This window comes from Hyperolius riggenbachi, chromosome 9 (assembly GCF_040937935.1).
Source record: "Hyperolius riggenbachi isolate aHypRig1 chromosome 9, aHypRig1.pri, whole genome shotgun sequence".
NCBI classification, from domain to species: domain Eukaryota; kingdom Metazoa; phylum Chordata; class Amphibia; order Anura; family Hyperoliidae; genus Hyperolius; species Hyperolius riggenbachi.
In genome coordinates this window covers 24,286,012-24,298,223 of record NC_090654.1, presented here as the reverse complement: position 1 = coordinate 24,298,223, position 12,212 = coordinate 24,286,012, and the positions used below count along the sequence as shown (strand labels likewise).

Here is a 12,212-nt window from a genome sequence, read left to right as displayed (position 1 = left end):
TCAAATGTCAGTTCGGGTATCCTTTAAGGTGGTCACACATGATACAATAAAAAAAATTGACTTTCTGGCAATTTAAAAAAGCGATCAGTTATACAGAAAGGGTTAGCGTTTACTTATTTATTTATTTTTTTAGTCAGGCAAAAAAATCTGCTTGAATTTCACATTTTTATCAAAATAAGTTGATTGGGAGTGGCTATTCTTTTCTGATTAATCATGAAAACTGAATGGTGTAGGGTAGATTGTCTATTTCTAGTTTTATATAGTTTTCAAACATTTTTTTTTTAACATTGGGGGAAAATGGAACAGGTATGTGTGTGATACATTGGTCAGATTTTTCAAAAATTATAATCCACAAAAAAAAGGTGTAATTCTTGAAAATAAATATAAAAAATGGTTTAGTGTGTGGCCAGTGGCCACCTTTAGGGTTAAAATGGTAGTAAAAAATTAACTGAAGATATAAACAACTGTAGGGCCTGGAGTTGCATATTCTTATTTTGGTTTTAGAAAGAGTGAAGAAGGTTAAAAAATGTAACTGTCTCACTGGCACTGGCTGCTGTTCTTAAAGTGAACCAGAGACGAAGCCCCCTTGTGTATTTTACCATAGAAATCAGTGGGAACATTAGAGAAAACATTTACCATGCTCTCTGTTCCATCCTCACTGCTAAAAGTGTCTGTTATCTAGCTGAGATAAGAATCCCGGACTGAGCATTGAGTCTGGCTTTGCTATAATGACTCAGCTATAATGATTCCTGAGCAAAGCCAGCAGGGGGCAGGCTTGGACTTGAAGACACCAAAGAACACAGTCTCAGCTATAATTATTCTGTAGCAAAGCCAGACCGACTGCTTAGTCGGGATTCTTATCTTAGAGGTGATAACAGGCAAATTAAACAGAGAACAATGTAACAAAGAGCAGATTAGGTGTTTACTGTCATGTTCCCACTGATTTATAAGGTAAAATACATGAGGTTGCTTCATCTCTGGTTCTCTTTAACCTCCCTGGCAGCTAAGAATTAGATGCTGGGAGTGGGAAGGCCGAGCTACACTTGGGCTCGCTAAAATGGCAGCTCTTGCTTCTTACATGGGTCCCATGTGCAGTCGGCGCTGCCCAGCAGGACTCCAGGGCTCTCCTGCAAGCCACCGGAATCCCCATCTTCTCTCTTCTTCCTGGATCTCGGTGGCCTATCAGTGGCAGGTGCGGCAGTGTGACGGTACGGAACTCTTGCACAGGACAGAAGGCAAACAGAGATACACAGCCTCTATGGACGTAGCAAATTTAGCCCGTCTAATCCCCCATCTGGACCCAATCTCTTTGCCCAGGACAGAAGGTAAAAATAGAGAAATGCAGGCTGTAAGTATGTAGAGAGTTTAGCCTGTCTAATCCCCTCTCTGGATCAGATCTCTTTGCCCAGGACAGAAGGTAAACATAGAGAAATGCAGCCAGGGTGTATGTAGAGAGTTTAGCCTGTCTAATTCCCCCTCTGTACCTGAACACAGGTCAGAAGGAAAACAGAGAAATGCAGCCTGTATGTATGTAGATAGTTTAGCCTGTCTAAATCCACCTTATTTGTCTCTAATCAAAAGTTGTAATTTGATCTCTCCCGTGTCACATAACTGTCATGGCAGAGATGGCAGATGAGCTCATTTGAAAGCACAGGGTGTTAACAATATAGCCATTTGGTTCCCAACTGCTTCTGAGCTAAGTGCTTCTGCTGATCTGCCTTACTGTTACCGAATTTTGCCTGAATTTTGACTATTCTCTGCCTGCCGCCTGTACTCTGCCTGCCGCCTGCACCGACCTCTGCCTGGATTTTGCCTACTCTCTCCCTGCCACCTGCACCGACCTCTGCCTGTATTTTGACTACTCTCTGCCTGCCACCTGCACCGACCTCTGCCTGGATTTTGCCTACTCTCTCCCTGCCGCCTGCACCGACCTCTGCCTGGATTTTGCCTACTCTCTCCCAGTCGCCTGCACCGCCCTCTGCCTGGATTTTGACTACTCTTTGCCTGCCGCCTAAGATTGATAGCAAAGGGAAAAAAGTCTGAAAGGAATCATGCTTCTACTGGCCCGATTGTGATGTCGCCCTCTGTGCCATTCTCTGTTTCAAAATTTACCACACGTGGGAGGTGTATTAGGTATACAAGTACATACTGTGTAGTTTGGTGCCTTATTTGTACAGTGTGACTATTTTTTAAGTGTATTCATAAATGTAATTATTTCAACAATGTTGTGTTCTAGTCTTTTATTATACAAGGGATGTCTACAAGACCTTTATTCTGACATATTATTATGTCTTAAGAATTATGACTGAAAGTGGTCTGAAAGTCAGCATTTCTACTTTGCTCTAAAAGATTCCTCACAGCTTGAAAGCTACTATCCCAGGAAAAAAATCCTAGTAGAACATCACTGAAATGGTTAAACAAAAGCACTTTGTCCTGCTATTCAGCTTCAATCCGAATCCAAACTGTAGATAACAGTATCTTTGTTTACATTCCAATGTTACAATGTGTTTAAAGAGAACCCGAGGTGGGAATGGATTATCCTAGTGGGGCACAGAGGCTGGTTATGCACAGTAACACCAGCCTCTGTTGCCCCATGGTGTGCCTCCAGGACCCCCCTGCTCTCCGCTATAGCCCCCGTAGTGCTGGCGACACGCAGCGTGTCGCCAGCACAATATTTACCTAAGCGCTGTCTGTCAGCGCCGCTACCCCGCCTCCTTCGCATCGGCGCACCAGCCCGTGTCCCTTCCCTCTCGCTGATAGGAGGGAAGTGACGCGGGCGGGTGCGCCGATGCGAAGGAGGCGGGGGAGCGGCGCTGACAGACAGCGCTTAGGTAAATATTGTGCTGGCGACACGCTGCGTGTCGCCAGCACTACCGGGGCTATAGCGGCGAGCAGGGGAGACATGGAGGCACACCATGGGGCAACAGAGGCTGGTGTTACTGTGCATAACCAGCCTCTGTGCCCCACTAGGATAATACATTCCCACCTCGGGTTCTCTTTAAACACAGTCTAACAAGTGAAAAGGAACTCTCTGTGCTTCAGGCACACACACAGTTCAGAAAAGCTCATTAGAAGATGTTAATATATAATAAAAAGCAGTTTGAATAAAATGCAATGGCAGCTTTCAGAGTACGATAAACTACACTTTGGAAGCTTGTAATTTGTAAACAGACAATATTACTTATGCACAAAAGCAAGTATGATAACTGTATGAGTAATACAAAGTAGGAATACACATTTTATTGAATGTTATTTCAGAGTTTCAGACCACTTTAAGTTATGAGTTAAGTTATGAGTTATGACTTAAGAATTGGAGGCCTAAAATTTTTGAAAAAAATGTAGCGCTTTTAGACCCATAAATCCAGACAGAAATGCACCACCAGGGAGGTTACTGTCCATTCATCTTCCACATAAAGTAATGATGACTTATGGAAATTTTTATCTCTGCATTCAAAAGTGTTTGTATAGCCATACAGATACATCTGATTTCAGCTCACCAAGGAGATACTGGGATTTATGGCACAAGTTTCTTAACCTCCCTGGCATTCAATTTCCCCAGAATTTCTGTGCAAATAGTGATCCAATTAATTTTCATAACCTTTTTTTCCTGTAACTTGCCAAAATGTGTCAAGCAAGGGTCTAGTATACAGTGCAGGAAAGCATTGACGTGTATGCACGTCAATACCGTTCTCAGCCTTTTTTGTATTGATGTGCATAACCATCAATACTGCCAGGGAGGTTAACCCTTCCTTAGTTTGTCAGGCAAAACACAAGGATTTTTTTTATTCTTTTTGTGTTTTATTAAAATTGTGTGCTTTATGAAAGGACATCTGCAATGTCCTAAAACAAAAAAGAGGCAGCGGAACAAGGGAACGCTTAGAGGAATGGAAAAGCTCTAAGGGATCTAGAGCACCCCTCCTCTTAGGTGAGTATCTAACTTTTTTTTGTGGTTACAGTTGTTCTTTAAGGGAAACACAAGGTGAAAATAAACTAATGAGATAAACAATTATAATTATCCTTCTTCTAAAAATAGATTTTTAAATATCCCACAGCTTGTTTTTTTTTTTTTTAAGTGTTTTATGGTTTCATCGTCTCTGCTCAATAACATGTTGCCAGAGTATGCCAGCGCTTAAATCTATGAACTGTTGGCCCTTTTTATCTCTTTCCAGCTCTTATGCTCAGTCAGGGATTCTTATCAAAACTAATAACAGGCAGATTTAGCAGAGAGGAATGAAACAGAGAGCAGGGTAGGTGTTTACTGTCATGTTCCCATTGACATATATGGTAAAATACATGAGGGTGTTTTGTCTCTGGTTCTCTTTAAGGGGGTCTGGATAAATGGTACCTTTTGATAGTTGTTTTTTTTCCATTTTTACTGCTTCTCTGTGATACCAAAAGTGACTTTGATTTGGGCCTTTTCTCTTTTTTTAACCCAGTTCAGTGTTAATTTACTGCTTATTTTACAGATTACTGTCCCTACCACAGCAAACATTACCTAGATAACAGAGTTACATCACTATGTAAACTACTCAAAGGGAGAAGGCAGGGCCGGTCCTAGACTTTTTGCCGCCTGAGGCAAATTTAGAAAAACCCCTTTTAAGTCCTTCAATCGATGCAGGTTTACCAGGTGAAGAAATTACTGTCCCAGCAAATAAATTAAATACGAGTGTGGATATCAACAAAATATGCTCTGCTGCAGTGGCGTAGTTAAGGAGCTGTGGGTCCCGGTGCAAGTTTTACATGGGGCCCCCAAGCACTTTTAATATAACAATTGATACGGTGCACCAAAACCTGCCAAGTACAATCACAGTGTTTGAGTTACAAGAAGGGGTTGGGGAACAGCTAGTTAATGATTACTACCATTCAAAGCATCTATAGACGTGATTATTACCAGCATAAGACTAATAGAGAGCTAATATTGTGGTTGAGGGAGGGCCCCTAGGGACCCATCTGGCCCAAGGGCCCGATGCGGTCGCAACCTCTGCACCCCCTCTGTTGGTGGGACTTGAGAACAGGTTCAGGAGCCAGTCGGTTGGAATGCAGTGTGTGTGTGTGTGTGTGTGTGTGTGTGTGTGCGTGCGTGCGTGCGTGCGTGTATGAATTAGTACCATTGTACTCTTAGCTTACCATTAGACACATCCAGCCTGATAGCTTCACTCAGATGTGTAACGCTGGACTGGCACTGGTAATATCCACTGTCGTTCACGCTTGCAGATTTAATTGTAAAGCCGTGTTGGGTTTCTTTCAACTTGATGCTGTCTCTGTACCAGTTAAAGTTCTGGTTTCCTTTCATATTAGAATCCACATTACACGTGAAAGTCATAGATTGCCCAGAAAAGATTTTTCCAACATTTGGTGTAAAGGCCACCGAAGCCATCCCTACAAAGATAAGAAGACCCTTTGCTTTTTCTTTTTGCAATACAGATAAAAACAAAAAAGTTCAGCTCAATCAAATGGTGTCATCTAATAATAAAGTGCACTCATTCTTAGTGGCAAATAAAATTACAATCAGTGAAATAAAGCAAAAACATACAACTCGCATTATTCCTTTTTCCATTGTTATTCCTTTTCCTTACAGTGAACCTAAACCGCTGCAAAGAAAAAGAGTTTCACTTACCTGGGGCTTCTACCAGCCCCCTGCAGCTGTCCTGCCCTGAGCCGGTCCTCAATGATCCTCCGTTCCCCTGCCGCAGCTTAGTTTAGTTTTTGCTGATTGATCATTTGGCGGGCCACTGCGCCTGCACAGCCCTGGCCCCATGTGTCCTCATTCACGTTCCTGTCCAAGAGATCATCCTGCGAATGCGCAGTATGAGGTTTTCTCTTACTGCACCTGCGCAGGACGCTCTTGCCGATGGGAATGCAAACAAGGATGAGCACAGCCAGGGCCGCGCAGGCACAGCGGCCCACCGACTGATCAGTCAGCAGAAACTAAACTAATAAAAGCTCAAAACCTTTTTTTCCACAATAATGCCTCTTGTACATCATCTTATTATCTTTTGGGAGACATCTATGTCATTTCCCGTCAACTTGCTGGTTGAATAAAAGTAACTTAAGTCAAAATTTGCCAGGGTTATGAATAATTATGGACAGCACTGTTTACATTATATAGGCCCTGAACAAGCATGCAGCAGATCAGGTTCTCTGACTTAAATGACTCTAGTTTTACTGGATAAGCCATATGATTGTTTCAGGGTTTGACTCAGACACTACTTATGCCAGAAGATCAACAGAGCTGCCAGGCTACTGGCATTATTAAAGAGACTCTGTAACAAAATTTTCAGCCTTATTTATTCTATCCTATAAGTTCCTATATCTGTTTTAATGTGGTCTGTCTTACTGCAGCCTTTCCTAGTTGCACAGTGGCTGTATTATCTCTGTAATCTAATCTTCTTTCCTTTGACAGCTTTGTTGGGCTCAGGAGAACATCATGAATAGAATGGTATGCTTTTTATTGTAAGAATTTAAGAGTACAGATTCTCTTTAAGAAGGAAATATTGCAGTCTTCATATCCCTCTTACCTTGGGTGTCCTTTAAAGAAAAGGAAAAACCCTCTGGGTGTCCGTTGTAAGGAAAAAAAAACCTCTGGGGGATACTTACCTCAGGAGGGAGAAACCCCTGGATCCTAATGAGGCTTCTCCCGTCCTCCTCCATCGAGGCTATCCAGGGCTGTAAGGCCCCGAACGCCAGGAAGATAAATATTTATCTACCACCATCCACTTGTAAATTGTAGATAGCGGAGCACTCCTCCTATAACGATCGGATGTGCCACGGAATCCCGGCTGCACTCCAGGTCAATAAAGGTATGGTAATCACAGAGTCCGGCACCATCCATAAATATATGCTCTTTTAATGATCAAAGTTGCATTACAGCGGTAAAAGCAACGTTTCAGGGCAACCGCCCCTTTATCAAGCTATGCTGTCGATATTCGAATATCGACAGCATAGCTTGATAAAGGGGCGGTTGCCCTGAAACGTTGCTTTTACCGCTGTAATGCAACTTTGATCATTAAAAGAGCATATATTTATGGATGGTGCCGGACTCTGTGATTACTCTACCACCATCCACTGCAGGCGCAGTAGTGGCTTTCCAATCTGGCTCAGGCAGAAATAGCTGAACCTGATCAGGTCCACTCTACTGAGCAGGTGACTCAAATCAATTGATGGGACTGAATCAGGAAAGGCGTGGTTCATCAACAGAACACATTTCTCCATTGCTCAGTCCATCCGAAATACCGGCATGGATATGGAATTGCACAGTTCTGGCATTGTGAATTCCTACTGCGTCATGAATAGTGGTGCTCATCATCACAAGCTCGTGATCACGAGGAACTCGTGGTCGTAGTCGGCATTAGTGATCAGCTCTCCATCGCGAATGCCGATCACGAATGCGCTCATGATTGCACTCGTTATCCGACATCACTAGTCGGTATTCGTGATTAAAACCTGATGACTTTAGCAGTTAATAGATAAGCCCCCTTACATGCTAGGAAAACACCACATTTGCCAGATATGTTAAGAAGAACTGTGGGAACAAGATGATCATTTTTATCAAAAAGACTTTATAGTTTTTGAGAAAATCAATTTTAAAGTTTTAAAGAGACTCTATTAACAACATTTTCAGCCTTAGTTCTTTTATCCTATAAGTTCCTATGCCTGTTCTAATGTGCTCTGGCTTACTGCAGCCTTTTCTAGTTGCACAGTGGCTGTGTTATCTCTGTTATATGATCTAATCTTCTTTCTTCTGTCGGCTCTGTCAGGCTCAGGCAGTCAGGCTGGAATGTGCTGTGCTGCTTGTGATTGGTTAGAAGCAATACACACCCTCTCCAGGCTTTGTATGAGTCACACACTCTGCTTATCTGAGCCTATCACAAGCTGTTAGCAGCCATGTCTTTTGTTTGTAAACACTGCATAAAACTTGGAATTACAAGCCAGGATTGCAGCAGGGAGTGGCAGAGACAGCACAGAGCGGCCCAGGAGAAAATAAGGAATAGAATGGTATGCTTTTTATTGTAAGAATATTTGAGTACAGATTCTCTTTAAAGGAAAAAAAGTATACATTTAAATGCAGTAAATGACAGTTAATGTATTTACCGCATTTCAATGTACACTTTTTCTTTTCTTTGAAACTTTAAAATCGATGTTCTCAAAAACTATAAGGTTTGTTTTTTTTAAAAAAAGTTTTCCTCTCGTTCCCACTGTTCTTCCTAACATATCTGGCAAATTTGGTGTTTCTAGCATGTAAGAGGGCTTTGCTATTAACCGTTAAAGTCAGTGTGTTTTTAATCACGTATACCAACTCATGATTCGTGATTACATGTGGTTATTTGACATAAAACCGCACTCGAGTCAGATATCACTTTCTATTCATAATCGTGATCACGAGTCAATTCATAAATGGGCGGAGTCAAATACATGATTACTCTAATACGTAATTGGGGGTATCCAAGCACCTCTGGTCATGATTGACCACAACTGTTGCCCTCTTTTCTTAAAAGTAAATTTGTGTCAGGCTTTTGTTTGCCGAATCACATGGCATCTTTTAATAACATAGGCACACACTTACAATGTAGAAGAGTAAAACATCTCACACCCGTGACGCCCACCTTGTATTTGTACTGATTCCGAGTTGCTCAGCTTGCTCACACTTCCTTGCTTGTTCTGCGCTTTACAAGCATAATTCCCAGAATCCTCTGGCTGTACCGACTGCACTTTATACTTATCTGACGAGCTCATGGCCTGCACAGTCTTCCCATTTTTGTAGAACTCAAACAGCAGCTCTGTATTCCGTCTCAGCGGACTGAGAACAGTGTGGCATGTTTGGGTCATGTCTGCTCCCTCTATCATGGAATATGGACTGACTCTAAGTTCTGGTGGAGAAAACAGCTCTAGAAGAGAAAAATAATTTCAATTAAGTACGATTTGTAATTAAAAACATACTGTGTGCTCAGTTGACACATGTATAAGCCAAATCTCTACCCCAGACCTTCTCTGATCACTATAGTACATACACACAGAGCTTTTTCTTGGGCAGTGCGGGCAGGGCGACCACCCTGGGCACAGATCAGCAAGTAGAAGAAGTGGGCGCAGGCAGAAGGACATAAACACTAGTGAGCTGGTGATGTGCAGTGCAGCCAAATGGAAGAAGAAAGAAGATTACCAGCACAATCACCTTCCTTGACTCCTCCTGGGCTGCCTGCGTCAGACGTCAAGTCATCATCACGTCACCACCGCGTGATGACACCTGATGTCCTGTAGCAGTACTGCAGGCTGTCACCCCCGCGTGATGACACCTGATGTCCTGTAGCGGTACTGCAGGCTGTCACCCCCACGTGATGACACCTGATGTCCTGTAGCGGTACTGCAGGCTGTCACCCCCACGTGATGACACCTGATGTCCTGTAGCGGTACTGCAGGCTGTCACCCCCGCGTGATGACACCTGATGTCCAGTAGCGGTACTGCAGGCTGTCAGTGCGCGGCACCTATGGAGGAGTCGGCTTTCCAGGCTCTCTACGCCTGTGTGTTTATTTGGTCCCTGCTTCCTCCACGATGCGCACTAGTAAGTAGGCAGATCTACTTGTGACCGGTGGCTGTGTGTCTGTCCCTAAAGAGTAAGGGTTAGCGAGTCCACAGGGGTGGGGGAAGGGAGCGCAAATTTTACACCCTCGCTCTGGGTGCAATTTAGCCTAGAAACTGCCCTGCATACAAATCCTCAGGTACTGTCATCACAAATGATAAAACGATACCATATATGTATATCTATCCCAGATAAAGATCACTGTACATGTATGCTTCTCAGTGAACTGTTGAGCAGCTAATGGACTAGAGGCATCACGGATGGACTACGTTGAGGCATCACGCTGCTGGCACTTCAATAGTGTAATGATTGTGGTTAGAAAAGCAAGATAGAAAAAGGAGTACAATAGAGACCAGGTTAACTGGAATCTGCCATCTGGTAGTCTCTTAGTGGAGGAACAAGTTTTAACCCCTAGCAAACTAATTAACCCCTTGTGTCACCTATACTTGGCCTTAAGATTTCTGATCCTGTAATGACTGCCGCCAATAGCGATTGGACATAATCACTATGACGACAGCTTGGGGAACCAACGCTGTATAGATGCATTGTAATGTTGTTGTTGCATGCAATCACTACAGACACACAGGCTGGCGATAATGGTACAATACATGGCTGACTAGTGATGAAGTGTGGCATGTGTGGTATCGTTTTAGCATAAGACAAATAATGTATTTTGAGGTGATTTCAAATTGTGGCACTTGCCATGTAAAAGTTAGAAAGGGGGAAATATTACACCTAATTTTCCCCAATAAATTGCCTGTTAAGTTAAATAATACTTGAAAAAAATATAACCCAAAGAAAGCCGAGAATTTCCTGAAAAAAAAACATTATATACCGGTACATGTGGTGACGTCGCGCCAAAGGGCGTAATGCCATGCGAAATACATAGGAAATGCCGGCCCTTCCTGCGCACACGAGTGCAAACTGATCCCTGGGACTGACAAGCAAGAAGCTGGTGAGTATGACACTAATTAAGCCCAGTTTATCTAACCTTTCTTGGTAAGTGAGACCTTCCATCCCTCGTATCAATTTTGTTGCTCGTCTCTGCACCTGCTCTAAAACTGCAATATCTTTCCTGTAATGTGGTGCCCAGAACTGGATTTCCATATTCCAAATGTGGCCTTACTAGAGAGTTAAAGTGAACCTCCGGACTAAAAATTGACTCAGCAGCACTGAAAAGGCTTGGTGTTTCTTTAACAGTTTCACAGCATCAGAACTTTGTTTCTCTTATACAAGCCTCATTTTTAGCTGCACAGAAGAAAACTGCCCGGGCTTTTTTCCCCTGATGCTATGCAAAGCATGATGGGATTTCTGATTTTGTTGTTCTCGTTCTGCTGTTTTGGTGCAATTTTTTTACATTTTGAATTTGACATTTGAAGCCTAGCGTGTGCAGCTGGGAGGGGTAATCAGGAGACAGGACAGATGGAACTGTGTCTCCTGCTCCTTGTCACCTCCTTTCAACCAAAAAGATGGCTACCCCATGACAAAGATGGCTGCCCCCATGAATCACAAACATTTGCCTGTTCTTTTAAAACAAGGTGGGTAAGAGATTATATTACCTATCTATTCTAATTAACATAACTATTGTAACTTGATGACAGTATGTTTGTTTAGGCTGAAGTTCCCCTTTAAACAGGTACAATATTATTCTAGCATCCCAAGTTTTTATTTCCCTTTTAATACATCCCAAAATTTTATTTGCTTTAGCTGCAGCTGCTTGATATTGAATACGATTATTTAACTTGTCAATGAGTACTCCTAAGTCCTTCTCTAAGTTTGATGTCCCCATCTGTATCCTGTTTATTCTGTATGGTGCTAGACCATTGGTATGACCAAAATGCATATACGAGTATGTATCACTTTGATGGCATAGGTAATTAAAAGTTATTGCTGTATCAAAAGCGACACAGATGATATGCCAAAATTGTTAAGAACCTTAAGGGGTAAACACCCCCCCCCCCCCCCCCCCGTAGATTATGACAATGCGCGGTGCAGTATGTCCGGGTTAAAGGTCAGGAGAGTAGCACGGACACCAGGATCTATTGGAGAAGATCGGCGGCAGGGAATGACAGAAGCGGTAAGTATCTAATTTTCTCTCCCTACCATTGTAGGTTTCATTTTACAAGAGCATTTGGGTTCTGGTATCCTTTAAGCCACTAGCAAGTAAGTAAGAAATAGGAATGTACCTGCTACTGATATGGATTCTTCTGCGGTGTACAATTTCTCTACTGCACCAGTGTTTATGAACCGCGTACATTTGTATTTTCCACTCGTACTTATAGTAACTGTTCCAAGGTCCAAGTTATAGAGGTTGTCCAAAAATTTTATCATCTTATCATCTTTGTAAAATGTTGTGTTTTGCGCTTTCCCCGAACGCCACATACGACAACTCAGTGTAACGGTGTCCCCCTCATGGATGGAGTTGGGAGCTTGCAGTATGAGCCAGACTGGAATAAAAAAAAAGAAAAATTGAAGTAGGACTTTCATACAGACAAGTTTTTTTAATTATCAAAGCAAAATTGGAAGTACAAAAGGAATCATAATTATTTCCAAATACAAACCAATACAAACACAAATGAGAGGGTATAAGGGTGTATTTGTATTACGCCTATAATTATTTATGGTTTATAAGAATCA

At 42.5% G+C, this 12,212-nt stretch overlaps 1 protein-coding gene across 2 annotated transcripts in view; it reads right to left on the bottom strand.

Annotated features, from left to right (window-relative positions):
• The window catches only part of LOC137532039 (Fc receptor-like protein 5), a 136,767-nt gene that overhangs the window by 38,163 nt on the left and 86,392 nt on the right, over positions 1-12,212 (bottom strand). For both annotated transcript variants that reach the window (XM_068252140.1, XM_068252141.1), the window contains 3 exons: positions 11,762-12,022; positions 8,604-8,885; positions 5,128-5,379 (listed from right to left, as the gene is read on the bottom strand). In XM_068252140.1, the coding sequence (XP_068108241.1) occupies positions 5,128-5,379; positions 8,604-8,885; positions 11,762-12,022 (795 nt within the window). The remainder of the gene's footprint in view (positions 1-5,127; positions 5,380-8,603; positions 8,886-11,761; positions 12,023-12,212) is intronic.